Source organism: Dromiciops gliroides, chromosome 5 (assembly GCF_019393635.1).
Source record: "Dromiciops gliroides isolate mDroGli1 chromosome 5, mDroGli1.pri, whole genome shotgun sequence".
Classification (NCBI taxonomy): domain Eukaryota; kingdom Metazoa; phylum Chordata; class Mammalia; order Microbiotheria; family Microbiotheriidae; genus Dromiciops; species Dromiciops gliroides.
The window spans coordinates 254602349-254616892 of record NC_057865.1 but is presented as its reverse complement, the minus strand read 5'-3'; the positions used below and the strand labels follow the sequence as shown (position 1 = coordinate 254616892).

At 35.3% G+C, this 14544-nt stretch overlaps 1 protein-coding gene across 1 annotated transcript in view; it reads right to left on the bottom strand.

Annotated features, from left to right (window-relative positions):
* OTOGL (otogelin like) overlaps window positions 1-14544 on the bottom strand; it is a 201962-nt gene that overhangs the window by 36046 nt on the left and 151372 nt on the right. The window contains 7 exon segments of the mRNA XM_043968164.1: window positions 1765-1979; window positions 3157-3346; window positions 4471-4563; window positions 4658-4681; window positions 5134-5276; window positions 9753-9930; window positions 14061-14131. Of these exon segments, the coding sequence (XP_043824099.1) occupies window positions 1765-1979; window positions 3157-3346; window positions 4471-4563; window positions 4658-4681; window positions 5134-5276; window positions 9753-9930; window positions 14061-14131 (914 nt within the window).

Below are 14544 nucleotides of genomic sequence, written 5' to 3'. Positions count from 1 at the left end.
GTAGATCTAGAGCTTGCCTTGATGCCAAAGGGATGTGGAATGAAGTCTTGCCTCTGACATGTACTGATTGTGTGAAGATAACAAATGACTTCCCCTCTCAGTGCTCTATCTAGGCAGATCTTTATGACTAATTTTTGGAGAAGTTGCTGACATGCATTGAAAGAGAGTTTCCTTTCCTGAGAGTTCCCAATACTGATGAATCCATTTCCTTTATATCAGGGTTTCTCAACTTTGTGTGTATGTGTGTGTGTATGTGTGTCATGCACCCTTTTGGCCAACTTTTGAAATCTATGGAGTCCTCGTATTTGAAGGAAATTCTAAATTTCCGTGAAAAGTTAATGAAATTAATGGCATATTGTTTCCCATTTTAAGTTCATGGGCTCCTTGAAATCTATCTGTATATCTCTCTTCTTAACTTCAGGTTAAGAATCCCCATCTTATACTCAGAATAGGCCCTCTGGGATTATGTAGATGTTGTCCTGACCAAAGCAAAGGGATGAATGCAGTAATTTCCCCATACCTAACACATGCTTAAATGAATTGGATGTCTTCTGTCACGGTCTCCTATTTCTATTATTATTATTATTATTATTATTATTATTATTATTATTTAAGGCAATTGGGGTTAAGTGACTTGCCCAGGGTCACACAGCTAGTAATTATTAAGTGTCTGAGGCTGGATTTGAACTCAGGTCCTCCTGAATCCAGGCCCAGTGCTCCATCCACTGCGCCACCTAGCTGCCCCTTGGTCTCCTATTTCATCCCTGTTTCACATTAAGAGGTGGCCTTCCTCCTTGCCAATGCAAAGCCTTCCACATGCACAAATGATCCCATTTCTTCTTGTCTTCCACAGTAGATTTCATCCTCTCACTCTTCTCTCTGTGCAATTCAATCTCTATATATACTGTATGTTTCCTTATTTCCTAAAAGCATACTCATGTATTCCCAACCTTCAAAAAACTCTCACTTGACCCATCCATCCTGCAAACAATCTTCCTACTTCTCACCTCCCTTTTGTGGCTAAACTTGAGAAGAACTTCATTTCCTTCCTTCTCACTCCCTTCTGAACTCTTTGCAGTCTGGCTTCCAACCTCATCATTTACATGAAACTTGTCTCCAAAATTACCAATGCTTTCTTAATCGCCAAATCCAATGGCCTTTTCTCGATCCCCCTCCTTCTTGACCTCTCAGAAGCCTTTAACACGGTTGTTGATCACTCTTTTATCCTTGATTATCTCTTCTTTACATATTTTTCTGGCTTCCTACCACCTATCTGATGACCCTATCTCTGTCCTCTTTGGTGAGTCAACCTTCATCTGAATCTCATGGATTAACAGTCGGGGTCTCCCAAGTCTCTTCTGGGCCCTCTTTTGTTCTCCCTCCATGCTATTTCACTTGCCAGAAACAATCCTCATCTATTCTAGCTTCCCTGCCTTCTTTCCAATTTCAGCGAAAATGTCACCTTATAGAAGAAGACCTTATCTTCCCGCCCCCATTAACTGTTAACTCCTTGAGATCAGGGACCATTTAGTTTTTTGCCTTTCTTTGTATTCCCAGTGCTTAGCCCAGGGTCTAGAAAATAGTGGCCGTTTAATAAATGCTCATTGACTGATCGACTGGATTTCATGTGTGGGCTTTCCTACCATGAGATGGGATAATTCTGATTTCTTTGGGAAATCAGCATCTAAAAAGGAATTTATTAGTTGTTATTCTCTCAAACCATTCTAGTGTGGCAGGTTATTGTGATTATTTTTATCAACTTACTTTTTTATGGCATGGGATAAAAGCTGGTTTCTTTAGCAGCTCTACACAGTGACTACAATCATCCTCAGTACAATTTCTAACAGGTCTTCTTGTTGTAACATCAAATAATTTATCAATTTCCCAGCTTTCAATAAACAATCCAATGTCATCCATGTTTGTAATGATAGTACCATTTTGCATCCTTAGATCATCATCTGGGTCATCATTGCAAACACCTGAAAAGAAGGCATCAGAGTTACTGGAAAAAATTCACATTAATAATGTCATGAAGATGCTTGTGTCCTGAAGGTCATGAAGATAACTGGGTCACTTTAGTATGTGGTTTTAAAGGGGTTTAATATGGTCCTAGGATTAGAGAACACCCAACAGGTCTTAGAATTTCCATGAACCTGAAAACATAAAGGAAGATATAATAAAGGAGAAAAAGATAATTTTAGCACTTAAAGAGGTAGCAATGAAAATGCAGATGATGATGTAAAGGGGGTGGGAGGGATGACCCTGTCATTACAAATGATAGGTTTCAAAGTCTAGAGAATACACATATGTAGAATATCTCCTTTTCCAGTCTCACCTCTGATATTTACTACTTGTGTACTCTAAGGCAGGCTATTTAATTTTTCTGAGACTCAGTTTCTTCCTCTGTAAAGGAGAAGGTTGAATTAGATGGCTTCTAATGTTCCTTCTACCTCTGTTCATATGAAGGAGGAGAAGGAAGGAAGAGGAGGGAAATAAGGAGTAAGGAAGAGGAAAAGGAGCAGAAGAAGAAAAAGAAGGAGAAGAATTGGGATTTGACCCCAGGTCTCCTGACCCCAGAGACACTGTACTTTTCACTGTACTTCCCAGCCTCCTTATTTGATCTAGACTCATTGTTTCATTGGTTTGGGGAAAATCCCAATATGAAATTTCCCTCCCCTAATGCAAATAATCAACACTCTTTTTTTTTAAATTTACAGATTAACAGAGTAATTTGGGGGCACTTAGAATTTAAAAGACATGCCCACAGTCAAACAGAATGGCAAACTATCACTTTTAACATCAGAAAATCAGGGCATAGGGACCAACACTCAATTTAAGAAATAATAATTAAGGACCTAATATCTATAAAGTATTGTAGACCAAGTGATACAGAATATGCCAGAAATGAGTAAAACATAGTCCCTGGATTTAAGAACAAAAATATAAATGCATGTAATGTAGAAGAAAAGTGATTTTTAAGTAAATAGAAGTGGTTGTTAAGTAAAATCCTGAAAGTAATCGAGGGAAAAATTTCAAACACTATGGTAGACAGAGAGAAAGGGAAGTGAGCACAAATAAGATTGTACAAAGCATAACAAATGTAACTTCATTAAAACAAAAATGTGAAGAAATTGAGATTTAAGAAGCAATTCTTACCACAAAGTCCTTCTGTGCTGTGATTAGCAATCAATGAAAAGTCATAGTGAATATCTATAATTCCTGTAACATGAGCCCATCGGATTCTAAATCCTCCTGGAGTGGTAACGACATACATAGCACCAGTATCCTCAATAGATAGGCCATTCTCTGAGAAAGGTAATGACTCGATGATAGAATCCACTTCTACCTAAAACATTCCCAAAGTTATTTCAGACATGTCCAATTTTTCATGATTCCTTTTGGGGTCTTCTTGTCAGAGATTCTGGAGTGGTTTGCCATTTCCTTCTCCAGCTCCTTTTATAGATGAGGAAACTGAAGCCAACAGGGTTTAGTGACTAGCCCAGGGTCACACAGCTAGTAACTATCTGAGGCCAGATTCCAACCCAGGAAGAGTCTTTTGACTTCAGGCCTGGCACTCCATCCACTGTGCTACCTAGCTGTCCTTTAAATTCCAATAGATAGCTGCACACACTGATAAACTGAAAATCAGTATCTCTACATTCTAAAGGTTTAATTAAAATCCCTAATTTAACTTTAATTTATATATATATATATATATATGTATATATATATGTGTGTGTGTGTGTATGCATGTATATACCCATATCCATACATATATATATACAAATAGAGATATATATGTACATGCATATATATGCATACATACATACTTATATAGGGATCCAAAAGCTATATACATACCTATACATACACATATGCATATTCACATACATATGCACGTGTACAATGCAAACACATGTTGTATGTATATATAATATATATATTAAAATAAGATGTGTGTGAGTGTGTGTGTGTGTGTGTGTGTGTGTGTGTGTGTGTGTGTGTGTGTGTGTAAAAGACTTACGGATCCCTAAACTGAAAGGTGAAATGGAGTGAAATGGAAATGTGCTGTTTGGAATGAAGAGAAGGGGGGGCTCAAATCTACTTCCGACATTTACCAGTTGTACACTTTAACAAAGCTTTCTAAACTTCAGATTACTCACCTGTTTAAAAAGAAAAGGCAGGGGGTGGGGTTTATGATGGGGGGGGAGGGGTTGGTGGAACACTGTTATACCTACGTCACAGGACTACATTGAGGCTCAAATGAAATAATCTACGTGAAAAAAATTATAAACAGGATAAAATCTTAATTAACAATGATAAACTGGTGATGAGCAAAATTGTTTAGACACCTTAATAGCACTGGAGTCTACAATAGTATAGTCTCTTAATTGGAAAAATTGTGAGTTTTATTGATTACCTTCTAAACTATAGCATTTTTCCTATTGCCATTGATTATTATTTCCTTACCTTTCTTGTTAAACGGTTGATAAGTACGTTATATGTGAGTGATGTTATATTTAGTTTCTTAAAACAGAGGCCTGATGTCTTTGCAGGTGAAACCTTTTTGGAGAGAAACAAAAAATTGGGAACTTTATGGTTTTATATAAAATAATGTCTGTAAGTAGAATACATGAAAATTTTAGATAACACTCACTAGCTTTCTTTTTGAATTTCCAATCTGAAAAAATACAAAAATATATTGTCAAATAGAATATATTAATAACCACTGTTTTTCCATTAATATTAAGTGCATCTAAAATTACTTACATGTAACTGCTTAAGAATAAAATAACAAAACAAAAAAAAAGTACTGTTTGCTTAGAAAATCTCTTGAGATTCCTCTGGGTCTGAGTTTCTCTGAAATTGGAGAATATTCAAATGGAAGCTCTATGAAAACATACTTTTCTGATCTTAGACCTAATGACATAGAATATTCCTTCCTCTCTGTAGAAATATCAAGGACAATGACCGAAGAATGATGCATATACTGAATGAAATAGCTGACATTTTAGTTGGTTTTGCTTTGTTTTTCTTTTTTACAAAGATAACTCAATGGGGATTAGCATATTAGAAAATAATAAAAAGCATCAATAAAGCAAGAAATAAGTCAAAAAGTGAATAGTAACTTACATGCTTAGTGGGACATTTCTCAATATGAGCAATTATGATTTCCCCAGGAATCTGGACTAGGATGTAGGAAGCCATACTAGACAGTGCTGCACTATTTCCATCAAATGTAATAATGCTTAGTTCTGACAACATTGAACATCGACCTAAAAAGTAAAAAGTATAGTTAGTCACTAAACGTATAAACTTTTTATGTTTTAGCTCTTTTCCCAAAGGAACAAATAAAAATTATCCTAATAAGGTATTTAAAAAAGAAGAGCTAACTGATGAAAAATGGATGTTATATTTAAAGTAAAAGTTTCAAATTTCAGTTTAAAATTAGCTAACTTGGTCCAATTACAAAGAACAAACATGATCCTAAAGAAAAGACAGGAGAAGACAGTTCCTCTCATTCCTTTGCAGAAGTAGTGGGTCCACAGGTACGGAACATATATGTGTCAGATTTTTTTTTTAATAGCTTTGACTGACTTTTTTCTTCTTTTAAAAAAGAATTGCTATAGGGATGACTCTTTAGATCAGGAAGGCAGAGGGATACACAGAAAAATATTGTGGATATATAAACAAAAGACATCAAGAAAAGTCTACAAGAAAAGAAAATGTTATTTTAAAACATGTCACACAACCCCAGTGCACTGTTAGCAGAGTTGTGAACTGATTCAACCATTCTTGGGAGCAGTTTGGATTGATGTCCAAAAGCTGTAACATTATGCATGCCCTTTCATCTAGCAATACCACTATTATATCTGTATCCCAATGAGATTTTTAAAAAGAAAAAGGACCTACATGTACAAAAATATTTATAGCAGCTATTTTTCTGGTGGCAAAGAATTGGACATTGTGGGGATGCCCATCAATTGGGGAATAGCTAGACAATTTGTGGTATATAATTGTGATAGAGTACTCTTGTATTATAAGAAATGATGAGCAGTATTCTTTCAAAAAACTCTGGAAAAACATGTCATCTCATGCAAAGTGAAGTGAGCAGAACCAGAACATTATATACTGTTCTATATTGCACAATGATCAACTGTGAATGACAAGTATTCTCAGCAATACAATTATCTAAGACAGTACCAAAGGACTAATGATGAAAAATGTCATCCACATCCAGAGAAGGAACTGATGGAGTGTGAATGCAGATGGAAGCTGACTTCTTTTTACTTTCTTTATTTTTCCTGGGGATCTTTCACAGCATAATTAATAAGAAAATATGTTTTGCATGACTGAACATGTATAACTTATATAAAATTGATTGCCTTATTAGGGATGAAAGAGAGAAATGTGGAACTCAAAATTTTTAAATGAATGTTTAAAAATTTGCATGTCATTAGAAAAAATAAATTTTAAAAAGTCACACCATTGCAAGTTCTACCTGCATTTTATATACAAAGTTCAAATCCTATTCTTCACATTTAGCATAAATCCATCATCACAAATTATTAAATATGCCAGAACTTAATAAAATTCCATAACTTATTTAAGTATAAAAAGCTATATATGAAACAATTTTAAGTAGATTTGATCTTGACTAAAACACTGAGAAATAATATCTGTCTTTAGTTATGCTAGGGGTGTTCTTCCTGAAAAGTGATAAAAAGGATGTTTCAATTTATATTTTCAACACACTATTAAAGGGCTCACTACTTAAAAAGCTCCTTCAATGAACTATTTTTTTTAAATAAATTTTATTTACATCTTCTGTTTTTACATCATCTAAAGTTTCCCTATCTCCCTCCTCCTCCCTTTCCTGGAGAGCTACATCACATAACGAAAAATGTATTTTAAGAAATAAAAAGGAGGCAGAGCCAAGTTGGTAGAGAGAAGCCAGCAAGTTGCCTGAGCTCTCTTGTGGTTCCCTCAAAAAGAACAATAAATAAAGCCTCTAGGGGGCAGCTAGATGGCGCAGTGGTTAAAGCGCTGGCCCTGAATTCAGGAGTACCTGAGTTCAAATCCGGCCTCAGACACTTGACACTTACTAGCTGTGTGACCCTGGGCAAGTCACTTAACCCCCATTGCCCCGCAAAAATAAATAAATAAATAAATAAATAAATAAATAAATAAAGCCTCTAAATGGATTCTGAAACTACAAAACCTACAAAAAGACAGAGAGATAAAATCTTCCAACCTGAGATAATTTAGAAGACTTCAGGAAAGGTCAATATCACTCGGGAAAAAGGGGAGTGCAGTACAGCTCTGCACAGCACAGTGCAGCACAGCACAGCATGGAGGGGGTCTGGGCAAGTCAGCAGGAAGCTCTTGGCCATAGCAGAACAACTGAGGCCCCTTGATCTTGGCTCAGCAAGCTGGTGGCACAGTGGGCCACTTGTGAGATCCACCAGCAACACCTGAGAGGGCAGGCTGCCACCTGGAGGGCCACCCATGGGACAGGCACCACTAGGCAGACCACTCCAGAGCCTGGAGCAAGTGCAGGGAGCAAGCCCAGGGCAGTGAGGAATCCACAGATCACAGAGACTTCAGAGTAGAAAGCCAGTGACACAGTCCCTATTCCCCAGCACAAGAAGCTTGAAAAGTGACCCTTGTGCCCTAGGAGCAGACCTCAACTTTAAAAAATAAGCCACAATATGAGTAAGAAACAGAAAAGGGCTCTTACCATTGAAAGCTTCTGTGTTAACAGGGAAGAGCAAAACACAAACTCAGATGAGGACAATACTCTCAAATTGCTTACATGTGAAGCCTCAAGAGGGAAGAAGAATTGGTCTCAAGACCAAAAAGCCTTCTTGGAAGAGGTCAAAAAGTATTTTAAAATTCAGTTGAAAGAGGTAGAAGACAAAATGGGGAGAGAAATGAAAACAACACAAGAAAATTATGAAAAAAGAATCAACAGCTTGGAAAAGGAAGCACAAAGATTGACTGAAGAATACAAAGCCTTAAAAATTCCAATTAGACAGATGGAAGCTAATGACTCCATGAGACACCAGGAATCAGTCAAACAGAATCAATAGAATGAAAAAATAGAAGAAAATGTTAATTACCTCATTGGAAAGACAACTGACCTGGAAAAGAGATCCAGGAGAGACAATTTGAGAATTACTGGACTATCTGAAAGCCATAATCAGAAAAAGAGTCTAGATATCAGATTCCAGGAAATTATCAAGGAGAACTGCCCTGATATTGTATAATCAGAGGATAAAATCGTCATTGAAAGAATCCACCAATCACCTCCTGAAAGACCCCAAAAGGAAAACTCCAAGGAATATTATAGACAAATTCCAGAATTATCAGGTGAAGGAGAAAATACTCCAAATAACAATACAGAAGCAATTTAAATATCATAAAGCCACAGTCAGGATTGCACAGGAGCTGGCAGCTTCAACATTAAAGGATTGCAAGGCTAGGAATCTGATATTCTGGAAGACAACAGAGCTTGGATTGCAACCAAGAATCAACTACCCAGCAAAACTGATCATTCTCTTTCAGGGGAAAAGATGGACATTCAATGAAATAGGGGACTTTCAAGGTTCCCTGATGAAAAGACCAGAACTGAATAGAAAATTTGATCTTAACATACAAGATTCAAGAGAATTATAAAAAGATAAACAGGGGAAAAAGTTATTCAATAAGGTTAAACTGTTTACATCCCTACATGGGAAGATAATATTTATAACTCTTGAGAACTGTATCTCTATTTGGGCAGACAGAAGAAGTATACATAGAGGGTACAAATATAAATTGCCTTTGATGTGATGATATAAAGAAAATTAAGGGGTAAAAAAAGGAATATATGGGGAAAAGAGGAAAGGGGAGGTGGAATGGGGTGAATTACATCATATGAAGAGGCACAAAAACCTATTACAGTAGAGGGAAAGAAGGGAGGGGTGAGCATTGTTTCAACCTTATTCTCATCATATTTGGTTCAAAGAGGGAATAACATATATGCTCATTTGGATAAAGAAATTTAAGCTTATTCTTTAGGGAAGTAAAAGGATAAGAGGAAAAGAGGGGCACTGATAGAAGGGAGGGAAGATTAGGGGAGGCAGGGGTCAGAAGCAAAACGCTGGTGAGGAGGAATAGGGTGAAAGAAGGGGGGAAAATACAAAGGGGCTAAATAGGATGGAGGGAAATAGACAGAAATAATAAGTGTGAATGTGAATAGGATGAACTCTGCCATAAAAAGGAAGTGAATAGCAGAGTGGATTAAGAAATAAAAAGAAGAGGAAAAAAATCAGCAAAACAAATCAATATATTTTTAAAATCTAAAAAAATGTTTTATTTTCTACACCTATAGACCACGTGCCTCTGCAAAGGGGTGGGGGAAAGTATCTTATTATATCCCAAGGAATAATTTTTAAAATATCAAAAATAATCACTCTCCAAATTTGCTTTTTAGCTTCTAATTTTCTGATCCCATTATTGGTTTTTTGTTTGTTTTGTTTTTGGCAATGGGGGTTAAGTGACTTGCCCAGGGTCACACACCTAGTAAGTGTCAAGAGTCTGAAGTCAGATTTGAACTCAGGTCCTCCTGAATCCAGGGCTGTTGTTTTATCCACTGTGCCACCTAGCTGCCCCTCTGATCCCATGATTGTTGACAGTTAGGTTTTGGATCAGGCTTTCAATGCCGAGAATGAACAACCTCAACTTCTGAACACCATATCTAGACTTACAAGGGCATTCCCATTCAGGACAGCAGGTATCATTGTTCACTTGAACAGGCATTCCTCGAAAACCACAGTCAGGTATGGTTGTGTCCTTTGGGCAATTGCTTGATAGGTTGAACAATACCCATTCTTTATTAATACATACATACTGGTAACATGTAAATGTAGGTTCCATATATTCTGGCTGTTAGTAAGAAAAAATATATAAAGTAAAAATGGAAATTATTTCTATTTCCAAAGCAAACATGATATACATTTCTTTTATAAAGCAATTCAATTTTATATATATATATATATATATATATATATATAGAGAGAGAGAGAGAGAGAGAGAGAGAGAGAGAGAGAGAGAGAGCCCCTAATATATACAAGGCATTGAGGTAAACTCTAGGGATACAAAGAAATAGTCCCTTCCCTCAAGGAGCTTACACTTTTCCAAAAAAGGGAATAGGACATTAACAAAAACAAATACAAACTATATAGAGCATAATGCAGTGTAATTTTTAAAAAGGTGGAATATTCTAGATGAGGGGATAATAACCACTGACATTTATATAGTGATATAAGGTTTGTCAAGGGTTATTTATAGCTGTTATCTCATTTTAAGGTCTCTTGTGGTAAGTAGAACATGAGCTGTGCTTTGAAGGAACCTAGTGATTCTATGAGGTGAAGGTGAGAAAAGAGAATCGGAAAGCTTTGTAGATGGGCTAGAAAGAAGGAGAAGGAATGGCATATGCAAAAATCAGGGAGCAGGCAATTTGACTAGAAGAAAGAATACATGAAAAGGAGTAATATGAAACTGGACCCAAAAGGTAAGTGGGAACAGGTGAAGGGCTTAAAATGGTGGATTGAGTAGATTATATTGTATCCTAGGAGTAATAAGGAGCAATTTAAGAGTTTTAAGTAGTGATGGGAGAAAGACAGGATTTTTGTCTTTTATGTATTTCAGCTTGGCAGATGAGTAGATAATGAGTTGGAGAGAGCAGAGACTGGATGTAGGAAGGGCAATTAGGAGGCTATTGTAAGAGGTGATCAGAACCTAAGTTTATGTGAGTATGGAAAAAGGGATGGGGAGAAATTATAGAAGTAGGATAAAATTTGGCAGTTGATTGGATATTTTGAGGCACACATTTGAGGGATATGGAGGAAGAAAGGATAATGTACAAATAAAAATACAAATTATGCAAAAATTCAACACAAATCAAAAGTAAAAATGTAACTGAGATTCTTTCTCTTAAGAACTTGTACAATATAATCAATTAATGATTGACCAAAAGCAATGGCCCAGGCTTAATCTGAGGTACCTCTATAGTTAGCATTCCCCAAAATTACCAAATTAGTCAGACACCTTTGGCCTGAATTTTTGAGAATGCTTGTATTTGTTTTCAGAATCAGCTAGTAATTATTAATCCTATATCACTTTTTTGTCGCATCATTTTGACAGCTAAATAAATGATTCAAGTAAATTTAAAATAAAAGTATAAACTAAATGTATCCAAGTATCTCTTTAGGAAACTTACTTATGCAATAATATGTTTCCATATACAGAAGGATGATGGTGTCCATTTCGTAAACTTTATAGAGCATGGGATAACAGATAATAGAGTTGGATGGAAGCTTAGAGGTCTTCTAGGACCTTTATTTTACAAATGAATTAGCTGAGACATGAAGCAGTTAAGAGATTGGCCCAATGTCACATAGGAATTAAGTGGCAAAACTGCAACTATAAATTCAGGTTGTCTAAAAACTGGCCATTTTCCCACTATACCTTGCTACCTCTCTAAATAGTATTAGAGAAAGGATTTGAACCCAGATCTTTTGGAGTCCAGGCTGTCCTCCTTCAGTACAAATGAATTTTAAATTGTGACACAAAGAGAGCTAAATAGAACGAACATAAATTTCATGATGTTTAACATATTTAATTATAGAAATTGAGAAGTATAAAAACAATATCTAATTTTAATATAATCTAAAAGCTGTATCTAAAATGTATGAGCTGGGGCAGCTAGGCAGCACAGTGGATAAAGCACCAGTCCTGGATTCAGGAAGACCTGAGTTCAAATCCGATCTCAGACACTTGACACTTAGTAGTGGTGTGACCTTGGGCAAGTCACTTAACCCTCATTGCCCCACCCAAAAATAATAAAATAAAATAAAATAAAATGTATGAGCCATGTCTGGTTCCTTTTTGCCATCATGGAGTCACATAGAAGTGCTTACTCATAAATTTCAAAGATGTTTTTCATTTTAAAAAATTTCACTAGTCGTAGAGCATGGGGATTATTTGAGGGCATGGATGCTTGCTTCCCTGAGGTGTATCATGCAAATTTCCTTTCAACCAATTGAAAATTCATAAATTGCCTAATCAAGAGATTCAAAAATAAAATAAATTCATACGTACAAATGTATATGGTGTACATTTCTACTTTTCAGGCAGAATATAATAGGACAATATGAAAACCAGCAAAATATTTATTTCTTTCCTCTACTATCATCCTTCTCTCATACCCTTCATTGTAGGGTAGTAACACCAGATTCTCAAATGTTAGCAGAATACAGACTTTGGCAGGCACTACAACCACTAGGAAAGGATACGCACTGATAACAAGCCATATTTCTCCCATTTAAGGACTGGACTATATTAAGTTCACACAGCCTCATCATTAAAGGGTTAGACAGTCTTGATGACAGATCTTCCTAACTCCCAAACTAGCCATTAATAGTTTCAATAGTTTATTTAAAATAGCCAAGATTCCTTGATTTTACTCATTGAATACCTCTTATACTTTGGAACATATTATTCTAATATTGTAGGATGTTTTGTTTTTACACATTATGTAAAAATGCAATTTTCATTTTGAAATACTTTGGAGTTGAAAAGTCTTTTTGAATGAAACATTTCTTTGACTGGCTAGTTCTTTTAATACATTATCAAAGTAGGGGATATATAATGATTTTGAAAAGGAATATTGGAATGAGTTAATATACAAGTACCACCAAAAATAATAGGCTTATTCATTTGTATTTTAAACAATGTAGCATAAGAGCAAAAAAAGAAGCTAAACAAATGTCATTGGGAAAATTAGTTGGCAATATTGTGGGAGTTATTTAGACTATCATCTTACAACTTACTCCCTAAAATTCCAGTTAGATGAGTGATTTACACATGAAAACAAACCTACAAAATATGAAAAAATGTAAAATAAAGTATTTAAATTATGAAAGGGAGAGGTTTTTTTAATTTGACAAATATGAAACCCATTTAGGGATGTGACAGATGTGACTATTTGAAAACAGCCAAAAAATCATTTGTAACAAAAACATTATAATTAAAAGAAAAAGAAAATAACCAATTGAGAAAAATATTTGTAATAAATATTACAGAAAAATGTCATCTAAAAACATAAGGAAAAATTAAGAAGTCACAATGATAATTCCCAGTTCACAATGTATGTCATCAAAGGAAAGAAATAGACAATTATAAAACAAAAACCTCAGACTGTTAACAAACTTTTTAAAAAAGATACTTAACCTTCCTACTTATCAAATAAAACAGTTTTTAGGGTACCACCCCATTCCCAATGAAATGGCAAAAATGATTAAAAGCAACAAAACTCCAGGGAAGAACTGCAAACATAAAACATATTTTTAGAGCCATGTGGCAGTTCATACTACAAGTTATAAACATAATTATACTGTTTGAACCAATTATTTCATTGCTGGGAATACACCCTGAAAGTTTGTTTTTTTAAAGCTTTCATAAGCTTTTATAACATTGTATAAAACGGATTTTTTAAAAACTGGAAACAGCATAAATATCTGGCAAAAAGTAAATGGTCAAATAAATGTTGCTACATGAATAGTGTGCAAGAAGAAAATTAAGATCTCTCAATATAAGGAATCAATTAAACCTGGGAAGATATTTATCTAATGATGCAAATCTACAAAAGCAAAGTCGGAAGAATGAACCATCTAAAAGGAAAAGTAAGTGAGAATAAGTGGAGAAAGAACCTTTATTAAGTAATTACCACATGTCAGGCAATGTGCTAAGTGATGAGAATACATATAGAAAAAGAACAAAAGACAGTCCCTAAACCGTTATGATTATATGTGCTTTGAAGTTAATTTAAATATAAATAGTTACTAAGCAAGTTACCTTCATTTTATTAGATTCAATATCCATCTTTTAACAAAACTTTATTTTAAAGAAAAAAAAAAAAGGATGGTACCAGGGCTTCAGCAAAACCAAAACTGGGGTAGGACCTTTGGTACAATAATAAAGAGAACTTTAAACTAGTTATTAAAATATATTACCACACATTCAGAAGCAGGAGTAGGAGCCCCCTCTTCGGGACATTCAGATGGAACGTGTGCGGCAGGAGGCACTGTAGAGAACATCAATGTAGAAATGGATCAAGTTATTAACCTCCTTGGAGCCAGGTAAGGCTGATCTGATATTTTAAAAGAAATTGTCTTTATAGTTGGTGATGTTACTTGTATCACAAAAGACTCCTTAGTGGTTACAAGATTGGATTTGGGGACATTTCTTAATAAATTTCCTAAGTCTAAATTCTCTCAGTGAATTTGTGGAATGTGTCCTGGTCATTTCTGAAATGCATATAGGAAGCTCATTATTAAGCTAACACTTATAGGAGTACCATGATTGGGGCTGTGGACTAACTGGTCACTAACTGGTATTTTGGAGTAGTTTTACATAAACAATAAAACTGTGCAATGTGTTTCCACAATGTCTCCAGCAATTTTTGACTCCTGGTCATTGGAAGTATCCCCAAAATAC